Source organism: Pimephales promelas, chromosome 6, assembly GCF_988280905.1.
Source record: "Pimephales promelas chromosome 6, fPimPro1.hap1.1, whole genome shotgun sequence".
In the NCBI taxonomy this organism is placed as follows: Eukaryota; Metazoa; Chordata; class Actinopteri; order Cypriniformes; family Leuciscidae; genus Pimephales; species Pimephales promelas.
Window position 1 is genome coordinate 39,779,620 of NC_142774.1, and position 20,954 is coordinate 39,800,573.

General features: G+C 37.9%; 1 protein-coding gene across 2 annotated transcripts in view; it reads left to right on the forward strand.

The window, feature by feature from the left end:
• The window catches only part of gpc5a (glypican 5a), a 176,985-nt gene that overhangs the window by 90,629 nt on the left and 65,402 nt on the right, over window positions 1–20,954 (forward strand). For both annotated transcript variants that reach the window (XM_089132551.1, XM_089132552.1), the window contains exon 6: window positions 1,625–1,745. In XM_089132551.1, the coding sequence (XP_088988677.1) occupies window positions 1,625–1,745 (121 nt within the window). The remainder of the gene's footprint in view (window positions 1–1,624; window positions 1,746–20,954) is intronic.

Here is a 20,954-nt window from a genome sequence, read left to right on the forward strand (position 1 = left end):
TAAAGTCGCAATTCTGAGAAATAGTCGCAATTGTGAGAAAAAAAGACAGATTTGCAACTTTTTATCTCACAATTTTGACTTTTTTCTCACAATTGCAAGTCATCTTTTCTCAGAATTGTGAGAAACTCGCAATTGTGAGTTATCAGGCCAATTCTAATGGAAAAAGGACTAACTTGTTCCCCCTCAGAATAGTTTATATCTCACAATTCTGACTTTATAACACGCAATTGCGACTTTATATCACGCAATTCTGACTTTATATCTCGCAATTCTGAGAAATAAAGTCAGAATTGCGAGATGCAAACTCGCAATTGTGAGAAAAAAGTCAGAATTGTGAGAAGTCGCAATTACCTTTTTTTATTTTTCATTCTGTGGCGGAAACAAATTTCCATAGACATCTGATAGTGAAATTAATGTTAATATTCTTAATAATATCTATATATGCATATTATCAGAAACAACAGTGATTTCAAACCGTGTTTTTGAGACTGTCTTTGCTTCAGAAAACACTCAGCAATGGTGTCAACTTATGAATTTACACATGGTTTGTCTTAAAGCTTATTAAAAACACCACATAGACACATAAACAACATTTAAAAGCTTGATTTTCCCCGCATGGGGGACTTTAACAAAACTATTTAAAATACTCAAGCCCATTTCTTAAAGTCAATAATTGTATCCATTAAACAAATTTTGATCACCAAAATGTCATATTTAAATGTTTTATCCTTGAATAAAAAATCTTCATGCTTTAAAATAGCTCGAATGTAATTTGACACCCTTGCCTCATTTAGTATACGTGGTTTTATTAATATGCAAATGAGCCCCGCCTCCACTCACTCACTCAGCTGATCTGATTGGTTACAAGGTCATATGTAATGTCAGAAACACCAGCGATTACTTTGACAGCGACTGTCTTTGGTTCACTGCAGTTTTAAGGAGAAAATACTCAGCAATGGTGTCGACTTATGAATTTGCACATGGTTTATCTTAAGACCTATTAAAAACACCACCGAGACACATAAACAACATTAAAATCTTCACCACAGGGGGACTTTAAGAAATACTTTTCCAGTTCCGTAAGGATGTTTTTTTATTGCCTGTAAACAGAGTTGATAACCTGTGCCCACAGTGCGTTTTGCTATTCATATATTTGTCCTCACTGTTTGAAGGCTTTTCTTTTTATGTGTCCTTCTCAAGGTGAGTCTCAATAGGATGGGCAGATTCCAGCATTGATGTAAAACGAATTCACCCATAAAGAATTGTAATATTTCATGTCATTTGTCAGCAGTGCTTTCTCTGCACTAGTGCGTCTTATCTGCGGCCAATCACAGCGCACATCCATTCTGCCCCACATAAACCCCAATCTGTCTCTCAGCCTGAGGTCCTATCGCGTTTTTAGTGTGGCTTGAGTTATTTGTCTCATCTCAGGCTTCTCTTGTGGGTTTTATTCAGGGTTTCTTCACGCCTTTTTCTTCGCTATGCTGATATATGTAGTTGCTTCATGTAAGGCCTTCCTCATCAAGCCAACAACAAAGCTTCAGCACTGAAAAAATTGGAAATGAATCCAAAGAAACGACACCCACTCACGGCTCTCATTCTTGATCCTTTTTTGTCTTTATAGCTACACTCTGCAAGTGGTTGGCAACGGGATTAAAGCCCAGGCGGAAAACCCAGAAGTCAAAGTGAAGGAGGCCGACCCGGTGATCAATCAGGTCATTGATAAACTGAAGCACATCAATCAGGTGAGCCTCGCCAGGAAAAAACCATCAAATGAAACATTGAACAAGCCCCTTGATGATCCCGTTTCATGTGTTGCTAATGTTTCAGGCCAACAGATCAGAGCAGATCTCGTTAGCTTTGCTCATGGATGTATGAAACTATGGCATTGTGTGCATAAAACATGTTAGCACGGTTTGCAGTGTGTGTGTTCAGTACAGCGCTAACTTGGATGGGTTGAAGAGGTGTATTAGTTGTCGAATTTCAGATGTGGTTTTATGAACTGGTGAAACTCGAAAAATTTGAATATGGTGCAAAAGTTCAGTAATTCAACTTAAAAGTTGAAACTAATATATTATATAGACTCATTACATGCAAAGTGAGATATTTCAAGCCTGCATTTGTTATAATTTCGATGATTATGGCTTACAGATATGAAAACCTTTTCACAATATTCTAATCATCAAAATTATTACCAATAAAGGCTTGAAATACCTCACTTTGCATGTAATGAGTCTATATAGCATATTAGTTTCACCTTAAGTTGAATTAGCCTAAATGAACTTTTGCATGAAATCATGTCCAATTCTCCTTCTATTTCTGAATTATTATGTATAGTGTGATTTAAGTTCATGTAAACTGTGACTGCTAATGCTATTTTGCTCATAATAAACCACGGTAGCACAGTAAAATATGTGTACTGTGGTTTTAATCACACTATTTGTGTTTTAATCGAATATCCACATGCTAGTGCTGCAGATAGATGGTGTGTTTCGCTTATGGGGGGAGGACACACATCCACCATTGGCATTACCAGCAATTTATGGAGCTGTTTATTTTATAAATGTCATCCCTCGCATTATCTATTACTGTAATCTGTCATAGGTTTTAACAGCAGCCTGTTCTGGACAGCAAATGTTTCTGAAAGGAGAACTTGGACTATACGTTGTTCACATAATTTGGATTTATGTTTAGTATGCGCTCTAGATCCAGTTTTGGGAGAGAGTCTCAGAGTTTTCCTACACAATGTCTGCCAATTGGGTTTTTCTAGTTTGAAGCACAATTGATGCATTTTTTTTTAGAAAACAAAAGCTATATAAAAGTCTTAATTAATTAAACACCTTATGCTATTTTGCTTCTCATGTTAGTGTATCATGTACATTTTAAGAATGTGTAGATATTTGAAGTTTCATTTGAATTACTTTTAGATTTGGCAGATGCTTTTATTCCGAGTGATTTATATTGCATTAAGGTTATACAGTTTTTTCAGTTCATGCATTCCCTGTGAATTCAAACTGTGACCTTAGCATTACTAGTGCCAGATACACCAAGGTCATGGATATGGATCCGAGAAAATACATGTTCTGATAAATTGCACACATTGAATGCAACACAAGTCACTTTGGATACCAGTATTTGGTGCTTTTATCTAATTATAAAATGTACTTTCTATGATTGAAATATCAGTTACGCTTTTCAGTATGTCATTCATGATTTAAAAGCTATACAAATAGTTTCTATTGGTATTGCTGGCTCTGTTTGTCTTGGTTTAGGTCATATCTATCTGGACACTGTCGGCGTATTTAATTAAAAGGTTTTAGATCAAGAATATCTACAGTGACATGTGGTGTTCCCCAGGGTTCTGTTTTGGGCCCGCTTCTTTTCATTATTTATACGCTCCCCCTTGGTATGGTATTAATTTTTCAGTGTTATGCGGATGACACCCAACTTTACCTGTCTGCCAAACCCACATATTCATTTCATATTCTTATGCAGTGACCTGTACATTGCTTGAGAAGTGACCTTGGGTGTTGAAAGGCGCCATTAACGCCGGGAGCGCCGGCACTCCGGTTTGCGTGTGTCTGTTTAAGAGCCTATAGAAACTGAAACCAAATGGCTAGCTCAATCATTCTTTCTGCATAGAAAACCAGAGATGTAACATGTTCAGATCAAGCCTCCAACCACCTCTTTTCAACCTCTAATGAGTCTGGACAAATTGCGTAATATGCGTTTACAAAAAAACTAAAGCAAAAATGCATTGCACGTCTTTGCACACATAGATCTGCGATTGATAGTTACGTCTTTTGATGGCTCACTGACATGTCACATTCTGTGCCCTATGACCCCAGCGCACACAACGTTATGTCTAAACGAAAGTACACGGACGCAGAGATTTTGGAAATTCTAATTGCGTCCGATGACGCTGAACTCTCCGTCTGCTCATCTGCTTTATTTATATATTTATATTTATTTTATTATTAAATGTTCTGACAGGGTCTATTTATTTTATATTTTAACCAATTCAATGTTCAATCAATATTCAAAAGCAAAATGTTATCTGTTTGACCACAAATGTGTATCTTAAAAAACGAATTTGTGTAAACAGTGCAAATCAATTCTGTATAGTTTTAAATTGTTTTATGCACATTTTTCACATTGACAAGTTTAAGGTTGACATTTATCCTTTTTTTTTGTATGGAATAAAATATCTAGATTTTTTTATTTTTGTTTATAGCACTTTTGAGATATTTATCTAGTTACTATTGATTTATTACAGACATGGGAATGTTGAGAAAATGCACAAAATAATAACAGCACAGCAGGTAAAAATAGAAAGATATACTCTGGTGGAATTGTTCTATGGCAGGTCATAAAGGGTTAAATAAAATGTATTATTATTATTATTATTACAAAAATCCTCTTTTGCACAGCTAAATAAACGTCACCATCTCACCTCCAGAGCCAAAAGTACGGATGTTCCCCGAACAAACAAACGTCTGTGTGTTGATTAGATTATTATTGTCATCACTCTCAGTTTGGAGGACAGTAAAAGCTCAAACGCTGACTCACACTTGAATGTTTTGCTTTAATTAATACGATTGAAGGCAAATTAGTTTATGCTTCTTTTCATATCCCTCTCTTTTGCAAAATAACACGTCACCACGGAACACTTAGAGACCAGAAAATCAATGAATACATATTTAAAAATCCATTTTCAGTCTTAACACGTTGGTGTTTATTCTATCCCTGTTCCGCCCGCTGGCCAAATCAATGATGTTTTACCTTCCTGAAGCCTGATAGTGCTGTCCTACTCTAATAGATTAACTTTCTTCCCTTCCTGCTGGATATGCTTCAAGACGTATTGTCATAAAGTGTTATCACCTTCAAGTTCCTGAATTTCAGGACTATTATACAGGATTTTTGCACCTGTTTTATCATCCACCAGCCTAAAGAAAAGTAAGGTTTTCATCGCTCAAAAAATATTTAGGCTGGAAAATTCCCATCCATTAACAGTCATAAAGTAAACAAGCTAATAAACTCAATGTGATTCGCATTTGTCAGTCATGCATCAATGGCATGTAAAGGTTAATTTACTGAAATGATGTGTGTATGCTGCCGACAAATGCGTCCTCTGTAGACGCTGCCTTCGAAATGAGACGGTCTAGATCTGTGGTTCCCAACCTTTTTCTTTGGAGGCCCCCCATGTACATATTTAATAATCTGTGACCCCTCCCCCCATAATGCTATGCACATAAACACACATACTCACACACTGTATATAGTAACTAAATGTAGTTTTAAGTTTGTAATGACATTTTATTACATGAATATGCAGGAAATGTTCCTTTCAACTTCAAAATGTTTCCTTTAAACCTAATATTTTCATTTTTACACAACTAGTAAAACACAGTTGTTTCTCTTTTTTCAGGATTTTGTGTTTAAACTAGGGCTGTCAAACAATTAATCACGATTAATCACATCCAAAATAAAAGCTTGTGTTTACATAATATATGTGGGTGCACTGTGTATAATTATTTTGTGTATATATATATAAATACACACACATGCTTGTATATATTTATTTTCATCTATACTGTATATAGATGTATATATAATTTATATTATATACAAATATAAATATTTTATATATAAATAATATTTTTTCTTAAATATACATGCATGTGTGTGTGTATATATATATATATATATATATATATATATATATATATATATTAAATAATTATGCACAGTGCACCCACATACTGTATATCATGTAAACACAAACTTTTATTTTGGATGCGATTAATCGTGATTAATCGTTTGACAGCCCTAATATTTAAGAAAAAAATATTATTTATATATGAAATATTTATATATAATAGAAATTATATATACATCTATATGTATATACATGAACATATTTCTTAAATATATACAAGCATATATAAATAATTATACTCCGTGCACCCACATATATTATGTAAACACAAACTTTTACTTTGGATGCGATTAATCGCGATTAATCATTTGGCAGCCCTAATTTAAACATAGAATACTGAATGTTATGACGTAATGTTAAAAATGCACAGTAGAATGCTGTATGCTGCCTACTTGCATGCATGCACAGATCCTTATTTTTTACAAGGCTAATCATAACGCCAGCGTAAACACATGACGCTAATGTCCACCTTGAGCTAGCATGCCTTTGACTAGTGATGGAATGTCAAGTCTAAAATCACTGTGAACTTCCAGTCTGTTGTTGACTTTGTTTTGATAGCCACTGAAGGCCGTCTCAGAGAGGTAGGTGGAACTGAAAGGAAGAATGATCTTTGTTATGGCATAGTTTGGGAATTTAGGTGCTACAACAGCCTTTTGAATCCAATCCAATCCAAATCCATTCTCTTGGAAGTAGTCTTCAGTTTGTAGTACAGCGAGCTCATCTTCACAGCCAAAATATGCCTGGATGTGAACGGATCCATAACCCACGACTCCTTGGATAACATCTGCAAAGCAGGACTTTAATTCCTCATGTGACGCGCAACGATGCACTCACGGTACCCGCAGGATGTTGAAGCAATAGTGGAAAGTGTTGTAAATGCCCCTGTGACATTTGTCCAGCCCTGTACTCCAGCTTGCGCATAAAAGCATCGATTGCTTCTTTGCACTCCAAGATGTTTGACTCAGAGCCCTGCGGTCTCTTGTTGGTCTCATTATAAAGAGTGAATATGTCAGCAAGGTATGCAGTTTTGATCCAGAACACATCAGTCAGCTGCTAAAACAGTGTGTGTTGATTTATCCTGCAGTTTTAGAAAGCACACAAACACTTAAAGACATATGAAAACCTGCACACCTCCATGTGTAGCAGTAGATTTTGGGACCCTTCATCCTCACACAGTTGTGCAAATAATCCCTGGTTGGTAGTTTATGACTTTTACAACTGTTGCCAGTGTGCCACCAAGGTCTCTGGACAGATTTTTACTGGCGCTTGCCTGGCGATGTATCATACAGTGGAAAATTACACAGTCTGGAGCCTTTTCCATCAAACGGCTGTCAAATCCATTATTTCTACCCATCATCGCGGCAGCAAGCGACGATATTTGTGTAGGGCAGATTGTACGATGTGAGGTATGAATCAACAGCTGTAAAGATATCCTGGCCTGTAGTAAATTGGTAGACATAAGTATGTCTGTACAAGTATGATAAGCACAGACTCTTTGTCCTTTTTAATATATTTCTCTTAATAATCAAGGCCATCTCACCATATACCGTGTTGATGGAGAAAAAGAGGGATATATTGTCATTGAAAGAGACCTTTAGAGGAGGCCTTTCAGAAGTTTCCTCATAGCAGGTTCTCTCCAGCGCTTCAGTCTTTCTGCGTCGAATCATAATCATTTCATGGCCCGGGGTGCCGTCTCAATCTCTGATAAGATGACAAAGTGGGCTCCTTGATGGTGATGATGATGATAACCCGGACACAGAGAGAAGATTTGCTGGGAATCTCAGCGTGAAGCCACTGGTCCTCAGAGAGATCTCTCGTGGGCGTTCAGCGGGACTCTTGGCACATGATGTCCAGAGCAATTTGTCCCTTGATGAGGGAGTCTGAGAAACCTCCTCCTGTTGTGGAGATGGACCAGTCGGGCGGGACGCTGTGACTTTAGATGTGATGATATCCGATTATGGGCCAGTGGAACATGAGTGTTAGAAATTAAACTGTGTTGAATTGGACATTTTACTGACCTTTTCTAGAATTTGAGCCGTTGACTGAATGAAAAACTCTTTCAGGAGAGAAGCGGGAGGAGTCTTCAGCAGATCAGACATTCATTGGTATAAAAAGAGTAATGTACTCTCTATCAAAAGCACTTTGAAATTGATTTTGGACATATACCATGGTACTACCCAAGGTTAAACTAAAACAATAAAACATAGCTACTTGAAATACAATACACATCATGTATATATACATTCGCCTAAAGGATTATTAGGAACACCATACTAATACTGTGTTTGACCCCTTTTCACCTTCAGAACTGCCTTAATTCTACAGTAGGTGGCATTGATTCAACAAGGTGCTGAAAGCATTCTTTAGAAATGTTGGCCCATATTGATAGGATAGCATCTTGCAGTTGATGGAGATTTGTGGGATGCACATCCAGGGCACGAAGCTCCCGTTCCACCACATCCCAAAGATGCTCTATTGGGTTGAGATCTGGTGACTGTGGCGGCCATTTTGGTACAGTCAACTCATTGGCATGTTCAAGAAACCAATTTGAAATGATTCAAGCTTTGTGACATGGTGCATTATCCTGCTGGAAGTAGCCATCAGAGGATGGGGACATGGTGGCCATAAAGGGATGGACATGGTCAGAAACAATGCTCAGGTAGGCCGTGGCATTTAAACGATGCCCAATTGGCACTAAGGGGCCTAAAGTGTGCCAAGAAAACCATTACACCACCACCACCAGCCTGCACAGTGGGAACAAGGCATGATGGATCCATGTTCTCATTCTGTTTACGCCAAATTCTGACTCTATCATCTGAATGTCTCGAGACTCATCAGACCAGGCAACATTTTTCCAGTCATCAACTGTCCAATTTTGGTGAGCTCTTGCAAATTGTCGCCTCTTTTTCCTATTTGTAGTGGAGATGAGTGGTACCCGGTGGGGTCTTCTGCTGTTGTAGCCCATCCGCCTCAAGGTTGTGTGTGTTGTCTTCTTCACAAATGCTTTGCTGCATAGTGCATACCTCGGTTGTATCGAGTGGTTATTTTAGTCAAAGTTGCTCTTCTATCGGCTTGAATCAGTCGGCCCATTCTCCTCTGACCTCTAGCATCAACAAATTACCATATAAATACCAGAGTACAGTACATGGTACCATGGTAAATATCACAAGTACATGACCACAGCACTTTCGTTGTGTCTTCACTATTGGTACTACTATGATATTTTGAAAGTACCATGGTAAAAAAAACATTTTAGTATAATAGTGTATTTCAAAGTAACATATTTCAAGGAATACTGTGGTATCGCCATAGCACATTGTCAAAACATAAAAAACATACATTCTATAACCATGGTAGTGTGTCCTTTTTTTCCAGGGCAGAATCAATGAGTGAATGCAGTGGGATTATGGTGTCAATATTCTGGGCTAACCATTACCCATGATACCGAGCGCCCCAAAGCCGACACAAGCTTTCAATACAACTTGCCTGTGGCAGAAAGCCACCCTGCAGCTTCTGTTTGCCCAGAGCATCGGGCTAATGAGCTTCTCTCCTTGAGCTCAGCCCACGGACCCAGGAAGAGAAGCCCATAGTCTCTCTTTTAACCCACAAATCTTTTTTAAAAAAAAACACAGCATTTGTGTAAAAGATGTGTGCTTGCCTTGTAATGCAGGGATTTTGGTCCAGGAGGGGTGATTTCAGTGCCAGTTCTTTTTACTCTCTTTGTCCAAAAATGAGTTTTTCCGTGTCAGATCCTGCATCTTTCTTAAAGGTGAAGTGTGCTATTTCTTTGATGTTAAAAGCGATGAAGGGCCAGCAGAAAGTTTTGACTGAGTGCAATTGGATTTTTACAAAATAGAATAGAATTGTGAGCCTTCGATTGAAAGAAAAGCTCTCAATAAGTTTTACAAACTTTATTTCAGCAACTCTTCTTGAGGTCCGAAAATAGTTGAAAACTGATGCAAAAATGAATAGCTATATAGACATTGAAACATATCTGTAAAGTGGCATATTTGCAAGAGCAAAGCCATATTCAACATACTAATGTTGATTTTATCCACCAGAAAGAGACTTGGTGTCGTTATTTTTGCAGTTCCATTTCTTGCCACTAATGTGAAATGACACACTTGACACAATAGTTTTGCATGGCAGGTTTATTGTTACTTCTGAATTTTGCAGTGAATCACAATGCGAGTCATACCCTCTCTGTCTGTGTCTCTTTCTTTATGTCTCGCTTTCTTTCTGAGACTCCTCGTTCTCTCATGTTCACGTCCCTCTCGTTTATGAAAGTGGGAAAACTATAGCTTGGAGGGGTTGAATGCATTGAGTCTGATCTGCATCTTAATTTAGCATCTTGGAGCTCAGAGTTCCCAGCATGCCGAGCAGAGGCTGAGGACGTCTTTGTTGACCTGTACTGATCCACACCATCTGTGATGTGTCACTGCAGCGTATCATCCGGAATCGGATCAGATGCTTTCATATGGCTGTGAGAGAGCATTAATGTGTGAGCCGTGGATCTATGCGTCTACCATTGTAACAGACTATCAAAGTCTGTGTGTAATTATAGGCCTTTAAATATAATTACAGGATACAGGGATAGGGCGGCGCACATTGTAAGGTTGCTGTTAAAACTAATTTTTTGAAGTAAACCACTATGAAGTCATTCACGTTTACAATTTAAAATGAACGAGTGCAAATGTCAGATTTATCATAAAAGAGTCTAAAATGGAGCATTATATTCCAATCATTATTCCTGGTCAGAGTTTTACTAACATAGTTTGTTTATATGTAATTGCGCTTTCAATACTTCTTCTATAATGCTTACACCAAAAATTGAACTGTTTTTTTTTTTTTTTTTTTTTTTCCATCATTTTCACACCCCTTGAAACTTGATGGAAAGTTTTTCCAGCTTCTCAATGTAATTTCCCGCATAATAGCTGGCTAATTTATTATTTCGTGCATGTATCACGGTTTCTCTTCTGGACTGGAGACTATTCAGAAAACGAGTTCAGCAAAGTTAGAGCTGTCAAGAAACTCAGACAAGTGGACGCGCTGATAACTGCTCTCATTTATATGTAAATGGCAATGGTAACCAATCAATTTCTCTAATTTGAATGAAGACTCTTTCCCCCGTGTGGAACCATTGATTTAACTCCAGCTCTGGTCAAAGACACCTCCTGAAAACGCACGATTCAGCGCAGTAGCTTTGCGAAGAGATTTACCTCGGCTAAGTGTTGTCAACACGATCCGTTTTGCTTTATGTGGACTCCGCTTTGTTTCTGTTCATGCAAAGTTAAACACTCAGTCAAATAGGTTGCAAAAGATTCATTGGTGTAGGTGCCAATGGCGAAATTGTTCTTGAATGAAAATTGCTCTTAACTCTGTTTGAGTGAATATTTTAAGAGAACAAATCAATCAATAATTCACCTGCCTTGAAACGCCTTGAAATGCGTTGATGTAATTTCCTCTGAAACAGGAAGATGGGGGCGGGGCATATCGAACAGCTCCTCCCCTTTTTAAATTAGCCAATAGCATTTAGCTGTGATATAAAATTTAGCATTTTAAATCACATTACGGCCAGAGCCGTTGAGCTCAGTAAAGCTACAGTTTCCTTATAGTTTCTCCTCCATATCGCTTTAAAGAATTCAAATGTTCCGATACGTTTTCTGTTCTGCGGCGACTCCGTCATACGATCCGCTCTATGTATCGTGTCTCTGGACCGGAGCTGTGGCGCTTCGCGTGACACTAACGTGAAACCAGACTTCATTTCAGCGTCTGCTTATAATGTAAGAGGGCGGAGCTTCAGTTTCTAGAGAGCATTTGATTGGACAGAAAATCTAATGAGAAGCTAATGAGTGCAGAGTGATGTCATTAAAATCCATATTGGTGGAAGTGGCTGACTGTAAGTTGAATGCTAATACCTTCTTAATGTGAATTTTGTCGTTGTTTTGGAGCACACTAGCTTATAGATGACCTTAATGCTAACATGTTCATTCTAATGGTGCGTTCACACCGGAATAGCACGTCAGGCGCGAGTGATTTCAATGTTAAGTCAATGTAAAGAAGCGTTACGCGCGTAAAAATTCCTGCTGTGCGAATGAGGCGTAGAGCATGGCGCGGTAGACGCAATTACGCGAATTGAGCGTCTGGCGCGTTTAATGATTTAGTTAGTGCTATTTGTGCATTCACGTGTTTGACACGAATTCGCGCCTGCCGTCCGATTTGAAAAATCTGAACTTTGGCGTCAATTCACGCTGCGTTAACCAATCAGGAGCCTAGCTGCTTGCTCACGTGGTGAAGGATCTGGATGCTTCAATAAATGATTTTGTTATATGACTAAATGCCTGGTTCTAATGCACGACAAAGCAAATATTTTATTTTATATTCGATTCTGACGCGCGTAAATTTCGCTTCAAACTTGTTATTACACGCATCAATTTTGCTCTTGACACACGAATAGATTCAAAGTGGTCAAGCTTATAACTAGACGCGGCAGGCGCGAATTTGACGCGCTATTCATGTCTGGTCTGGTGTGAACGCACAGTAAAAGCCAAAAAAAACGTCCATTTTGATTTCATGGGGACTTTAAGTCTTTTTAGACATTTGCGGGATTCAGAATAGCATATACTAGTATTTCAAACATAAAATAGGAACGGTAATAGTATGCTATTATGAATTCATGATTCAATGACTCCTAAAACCTCAAATATGCTCATTTATCGCAAACTACTGGTGTAATTGTGTAAAATGAGGAAATGATCGAGTAACGAATCAGTGAACAGTGAACCGATTCAAAAGACTCGAGTCACTATTGCTGGTGACCCTAACCCTTCATGAAAAATGCCTTTTTTTAAATGTAGTCACTGTAAATAAAATGTCAGTTTAGTGTAAGATGTTTTTTGAAAATGTTTTTGTTTTTGATAATAATCGTACATGTTTCTTGTGCATCAAAACAGCATATTAGAATGATTTCTGAAGGGTCATGTGACACTGAAGACTGGCATAATGATGCTGAAAATACAGGAATAAATTACATTTTACTATATAATCACAAAGAAAACAGTTGTTATAATTGTAATAATATTTCCCAATAGTATTGTTTTTACAGTATTTCTGATCAAATGAATGCAGCCTTGGTGAGCATCTAAATTCTCAATTGTATCCATTTGTTTATTTTTCTACGATACAAGCAATACTTCTCTTTTCTTTCATCGAATGCATTTCAGATCATCATAACAGTGTTTCTGCATTGGAATAACTCAGCATGAACGTCCCATCACCCACAGGTTGAATTATTTACCGATCATTGACATGCAGCCACACCAGCCTGTTTGTGGGTGAATTATTGATACCTGCCCATTTGGAGTTCAAAGCTTTAGCAGTAAAACATGTCCCCCTCTGCCACAGTCCCTCCGCACACGCAAATCCAAACAAATCTTCATTTGCGATACGTCTCACGCGCTTCAGTGCGCACACTGAAAAGCAATTAAGATGTCAGAGCATGTCAGGCTTGAGGCGGCTACAAGATCGTGCTTGATGCTTCATGCTAGTTAGCGGAGAAGCCCGCAGGAGCACCTCCTGAGACATGGGTCAAAGTTCACACGAGGGTCCTTAAGCTTGCGTTGAACGAGTACTTGTGAATGTTTGAATGATCGCTGTGGGTTTAAGAAGGTCACCATCCAATCAAATTGATTGAGAGTTAATTTCAGTGTCTGGACTCTTGATGTGTCCGACGGCCTCTTTGTTTGCTTTGTGTGCGGTTTCCATGGAGACAAGCACCAGAGCCCAGACCGAAGACTGTTCTTAAAGGAAACACTTGAGCAAATGTTTATCTATCTATCTATCTATCTATCTATCTATCTATCTATCTATCTATCTATCTATCTATCTATCTATCTATCTATCTATCTATCTATCTATCTATCTATCTATCTATCTATCTATCTATCTATCTATCTATCTATCTATCTATCTATCTATCTATCTATCTATCTATCTATCTATCTATCTATCTATCTATCTATCTATCTATCTATCTATCTATCTATCTATCTATCTATCTACGTCCGTCCGTCCGTCCGCCCGCCCGCCCGCCCGTCCGTCCCCTACTTTCTAACATCATTCAGATCCATCATTCCATCCATCTATCCAAACTTTTCCCCAACTTTCTAATAAGCTTTCATTTAAGTTACAAGTTGCCTGCAATGCCCATCTACAATTTACTCTTGATTTTTCACATAACTCTAAAAAATCCTGGGTTGTTTAAACCCAAAGTTGGGTCAAAATATGAACAAACCCAACTATTGGGTTAAAAAAATAAATATAAGACTTAACCCAATGGTTGGGTTTGTCCATATTTGACCCATCTTTGGGTTTAAACAACCCAGCATTTTTAAGAGTGAAAAATGCTGGGTTGTTTCAACCCAAATTTGGGTCAAATATGGACAAACCCAAATAAAACCCAATTTAAAGTGAAAGTTGAAGTTGGTTAACATTTTAAATGACATTTTTAACCCAACATTTGGGTTTGCCCATATTTGACCCAACATTTGGGTTTGCCCATATTTGACCCAAATTTATATAAATAAGTTCACTCCTACTGATCTAATTCAATAATATTTGAGCCCGTTTTAATCCCAAAGCGCCATATAAGACGCTTTTGCAAAAGCGTAAATATCCAACGCACATGGCACCCTTTAACGTGAAATGAGATGCAGATATATTTGGGCAGAAGGCGCCCCCTAGTGGTCTAACCCTTACCCTACACCTTACCTAAACTTAACCATTAACCGAAGCGTCTCATTAGACGTCAAAGGGTGCCATGTGCGTTGGATATTTACGCTTTTGCAAAAGCGTCCTATATGACGCTTTGGGATGAGAACGCGTTGAATATTTCTTGTTGCAAACAGAATTTGAGAATTTAAAAAGGGTGCGTGAAATCCTAGCGGGATTGAAAGCTCATGTTCACACCACAAACCCAATGCCTGATTCTGATTCTGTGCTCACATTCAGTTTCTTTGTGATTTTGACCTTTCAAATGCCCCATATGAGGGATGTGCAAAACTAGCCAACTAAGGAAGCCCAGTATAATGAGACTGGCTTTGGGTTCACCTGACCCGGATCGGATGTTGTCCTCAGGAGGCTTTTACATAAGATGTGTTCTTGTGTTCAAAACAGCAGAAGCTCGGTGGAACTGAGGAGAATGCAGGGTCTCTTTTTAACCTCTGCTTCACGTCTGGGTTTATTTCATGATAATGAGTGGCTGAATACAGTGACTGAGTGTGTGTGTGCATATGCCTGGTTTTCGAAGAAAGAAAGCATGCATGCAAAAGGAAAATAAAGCAGCAACAAAGAAGGTCAATAAGAGACTATAAGCAATTGAGAAAGAGATTCAGAGGAATAAAAGCGAGCAAGCTGGAGAAAAAGAGCAGGACAGATGTGTCAGGTCACGGCTGTCACAGGTGAACGGAGTGAGCGATCTTTCTCTGGCTGCTTACCCCTGTTCATTTATTCTGGATCAATTTTATTGAGTTTCATCAAGTGAGCGCCGAGCTGCCCGAGACGATGGCTTGGCACAGTCGGCTGGATGACAGATGCTGGGTTCTGATTGGCTGCTGGGCCGTCCATGCTGACAGAACTTTGGCTTGGGTTGGGGAAGTCTTGCAACTGAAGCAGAGATAACCAGATCTGTACGGACCGCAATCGGTTTCCACAGCTCTAGTGAGAACGGATACAGACACATGCATGATTAAACTGAGCTGAATCTCAGTATGGTCTTTACTCTTTATCATTAATGGTATTCTAGTAGCCTACTCTGGCTATCGGCCAGACTACAGGAGTAGTTCACTTTTGAAAAAAACCTTTTGCTGATAATTTACTCACCCCCATGTCATCCAAGATGTCCATGTCTTTCTTTCTTCAGTCGAAAAGAAATTAAGGTTTTTGATGAAAACATTCCAGGATTTTTCTCCATATAATTGACTTCAATGGGAACCAAACGGTTCAAGGTCCAAAAGACAGTTTCAGTACAAACTGCAAACTTGTTCAAAGGGCTTTAAACGATTCCAGACGATGAATAAGGGTCTTATCAAGCTAAACGATCGCTCGTTTTATAAATAAATAACAAAGTTTAATTTTTTTAAGCTCAAACGCTCGCCTTGCTCTGTTCTGTAACACACTCTCCTGTTCGAACTCGTTCAACAAAATGAACAAATCTTTTTCCGAGTCATTTGGTTCATTCGGCGAAAGAAACGAACAAATTGATTCGGAAAAAGATTTGTTATTTTTTTTTTTTTTAAAAATGAGTGATCGTTTCACTTGATAAGACCCTTATTTATCTTCAGGCCTTTGAACAAGTTTGCAGTTTGTACTAAAAATGTGTCTTTTGGACCTTGAACCGTTTGGACCCCATTGAAGTCAATTATATGGAGAAAAATCCTGGAACGTTTTCATTAAAAAGCTTAATTTCTTTTCGACTGAGGAAAGAAAGACATGGACATCTTGGATGACATGGGGGTGAGTAAATTATCAGCAAAAGTTTTTTGAAAAGTGAACTAATCCTTTAATATGAAAATTGCATATTGCATGGTTTTTCGGACATGGTATTCTCCATGCAATTCCACTGTTTTACCATGGTACCACCAACAAACTACACGCACACCTTGTTAAGTTTCTATTAAGTGCTCTCAGCCCTCACATAATTATGAAAACACTCATGAATGACCTCAGTGTCTGAATTTCTCACTGTTTGCATTTGGATGCATGCGGCTGTGTGAATGTTTATGTGCTTATTAGACTGCTGATGGTGATTTGTACACACCGCGGACACATTGACGGTCAATATGACCTTTTCTCTCAGGACTAGCGCCGATGATGAGACTGTGAGCCCAGAAATGTGAAAGAAATGTGTGTTTGTGTCCCGTGAGGTAATTAAGGGGCAGACAGCTGTCTTCAGTCAATCAGAGTTACATGACCTTGTGTTTAGGACACAGGGAACACCATCTGGAGTCCCTCTAAACAACAAGATACTTCCATATTATGAAGTATTTGCCTTAAAGATATAGTTCACTGTTATCTAATTACTCTCTTGTCAGCATTACATGTATTATTTTGCATGTAAGAGTAAGCAGTTCAAGATTTTCAGTGAATAACTCCTTACATTTTTAGTGTGTTCCTCACACCATAACTGTAACTGTACTGGATCTTTCTTGTTATTTTGATGGCCACAGTCCTCGTGCATGAAAAAACTAATTATAATTTTTGGGTGAACTATTCCTACTTCTACTATAGTTTATGTTTTGATGGTTAAATTAAAGGGATAGTTCACTTTGAAATTAATTTTTGGTACGTTTAAGCTTACCTCAAGGGCATCCAAGATGTAGGTGTCTTTGTCTCCACAGTATTTTCAATTTTGGAGGTCTATATAATGGAGGTCTATGGTCACCACCTCAAATAGCATGCACAGAGAAGTCCAAATTAAACATGATTTAATGACTCGTAAATGAAAGTACACATTGATGGCCTAAGACACGAAACGAGCGCTTTGTGTGAGAAAACGAACGGTATTTATAGCGCCCGCGCCCTCGGATCACTTGGACGTGGCTGTGGTTACAAGAGGTGAAAACGATACTGGTCGTTTTCTCACACAAACTGCTCGTTTCGTGTCTTAGGCCATCAATGTGTACTTACATTCACGAGTCATTAAATCATGTTTAATTTGGACTTCTCTGTGCATGCTCTTTGAGGTGGTGACCATAGACCTCCATTATATGACTGACAGACAAGAATGGTTTGACCTAAAAATATCAAACTTGAAACTAACCTACATCTTGGATGCCCTTGAGGTAAGCTGAAACATTTCAAAATTTGAACATGGCGTGACTATGATCTAGCTGGGTATGAAAACTGAATTTTTGGAAATGTTCGCAATGTTCTGAATCTTATACACGTTTCCCGACTAGCCCCGCCCACCGTGAGATCTCATTGGTCTAAAATCCCTCCACTAGTCAGACATGAAACATCTCTTGCTCTTATTGATTGATTGTGTCATGTTATGAACCATGCATACTCTTCAAATGCCTCGTTGATTAACTTGGCATTTAGTCCGAGGTCCAGTAAACTTTGTTTGCGAACTTTCACACAGTGAAAAGAACACTTAGGGAAAGCAAACAACAGTCGTTTCATCAAACACTGTTTCAGTCTAAACAAATCAGGCTCAAAATAACAGTGCTGCCGCGTTTAGAGAACATTTAACATTCCGGCTCGGTATTTCCAAATATGACTGCGTCCGTCTTGTTAGCGAAGCCGCTTTTAAGACATCTGCACATCTGAAAATGTCTCAGCTATTTATTTGTGTACCAGAATGCTTTTATGGTGTTTACCTCCTCTGTTGCCATTTAGATTTAGTGGGGCTATTTTTCACAAATCATAAATGTTTAATGACACATTTACGGGAGCAGGGAAAGCTTATCGACTGTGACATTAATCTGATTTTTTTAATATCATTCGTTGCTCATATCCAGTAAAAGATTTTTTTTTCTCCCTTGCATTTTAGAAAATAAGTCACTGAACTTGCATTTTCTGTGCAATTTAACTTTTTAAATACATTAGTTATGTCTGTTTTTGAAACCATATGACCACACTGTAAAAAAAAAAATGTTCCTGATTTGTAATCACAACATTTTTTTCTATTGCCAAATCAAATTAAATAATTTAAGTGGTTCAGATAACATAATATTTTGAGTTTCTGATGATTAAATTAACCTCCTTCATTTTATTAACTTACAATTTTAAGGCAACCAGGTTACTTAATTTTTCAAGTTAAACCAACAAGAATTTTTTCAGTCATATTTTCCCTCCAAATTACATTATTTAAATGAAAATACTAGGGCTGTCAAACGATTAATCGCATCCAAAATAAAAGTTTGTGTTTACATAATATATGTGTGTGCACTGTGTATGATTATTTTGTGTGTGTGTGTATATATATATATATATATATATATATATATATATATATAAATACACACACATGCATGTATATTTAAGAAAAAAATATTAATTATATATAAAATATGTACATTTATATATAATATAAATTAAATATAAATCTGTATACAGTATATACATGAAAATATTTCTTAAATATATACAAGAATGTGTTTATATTTTTATATATAAAATAATTATACACAGTGCACCCACATATATTATGTAAACACAAACTTTTATTTTGGATGCGATTAATCGCGATTAATCATTTGGCAGCACTAGAAAAAACCCAACATGTTCACTAATCATCATCATTATTAATTAATTTAGCGTACATACCATTATGTTTTACAAATATACTGTTTACAATTTAAATAATATAGCACTTTTTATCACATTATACAATGTTTTGGGGGGTCAAATGGACATTCTTGACAGTTTTCATGAGATTCATTACACAAGCAATATTTATGGTTACATTTATTATTTTTATCAATGAACATTTTTTTTAATTAGTTTTTAATAGTTTGAATTCACTCATACAGATCTTGAATCTCAATAACCAATATATTGTTGGTTTAACTTTAAAATATGAAGTAACCTTGTTGCCTAAATTTTAAGTTGAAATGGAAAAAAAATTAGTTAATACAATAAAGGAGATTGATTTAATCATCAGAAACTCAAAATATTATGTTATCTGAACCACAAGTTGATTTGACGAAAGAAAAATGTTGTGATTACAAATCATGAACATATTTTTTTTACAGTGTACAAATAATTTTCAATCCCACATATGCAGAATCTATTCATTTGTTTCCGGATTCCTCGTGTTTCTTCCACAGCTGTTTAACTCGTACATCTCCCAAAAAAAAGTCCTTGATCCCTCAGGTCCCAGAGCGGCCATCAGTTTCCTGTGCTGTCAGGCCTGTCACGCCGGTGGCCTGTGTTGTGTGTTGCGGTGTGTTGTGAGGTCATCCCTGGAGGTGCATCTACTCCCTTTACAAATCAGCCTAATCCTGGAGGCGTCCCGTTTGCCCCGAGGTGTCGCTAGATAAGCAGCTAGTTGTCCCGGGCATCGACGTATTAATTACTCAAGAGGATTCAGCAAGATGTCATCAGATATGCAGATACGGCTTTAAAATGGTGTCTCTCCAGCTGTTGTTATCTGTCAAAGGTGTGGCTGGGGCAAGACATAGAGGGATTTAGGAGATACGTGACTGTGTGTGACACACCAGAAAGGCTCTGTTTGCTTGCATTAGTGCTTATGCAAAGGGAACCTCAGTCTCATGGTTATCTATGTGTGATGGTCGTACTGGTCTAATGCATCATACCTGCATGAATGCTCATGTAGACGAGATAATGCACAGATTATGACCCAAACTCACGGTTTGCTGTGCTGTGGTCTGGTTTTATATTATTCTATTACTCTCAGACATGAATGCGGATAGATAAGCACACACACCATAAGGAAATAATGCCCCAGCATTAGCAGAACAACCAAAGCATCTCTCAGTCGGGAGGTTGTGAATCATCGAGAACTATAGTTTATACTGGCGCTAATTGATTTTCATGACATTTGATTTGCCAGGGGGTCTACTAGAATGTCAGCATTTGTCTAGTTATGCAGACAAGACGCTGTGATATATGCAGTACTGTAAAAAGTGGGACTGCAATTGTTACGTTAAAGCAGCACTATGTCGTTTTTTCAACCTTTATAATATTTGCTATTAAATATTATAATATTTATAATAAAACTCTTGAGATGGTACATTGACTTGTATGACAGGTCTGCCATAGCCTGACAGTGTCTGTATCGCTTTTACTGGCACTCTGTAACTTCAAGGTGCGGGTACGAACCCGAGCACAAAAGAACTACAAAATTCGACTGCTTTATGGCATACATCACTTCCCCCACTTCCTCAAATTCCAACGAGTGTTTTTTTTTTATACCTCTGTCATGGCTGAAGCAGCAAGTAAAACCAAATGTGAAGTGCATCAGAAACAGAGCGCGCGGGCGATCGGTTTACTGTTGGTAACGTGTTGTTTTGACATCCAGTGTAGACTGCATTGCTTTCTTTTGAGGGCGCTTAACACCCCCGTAGCATCCCCGTAGAGCCGGGGTGGGCAGCTCGCGCCAGCTCGAGACGTGAAAGTCTACTGATTACTGAGTTTGGTAGGGACTAGAGCCCGACCGATAAAGGATTTTGAAGGCCGATGCGATACAAATATTTGTTGGTTTTAAAATCCG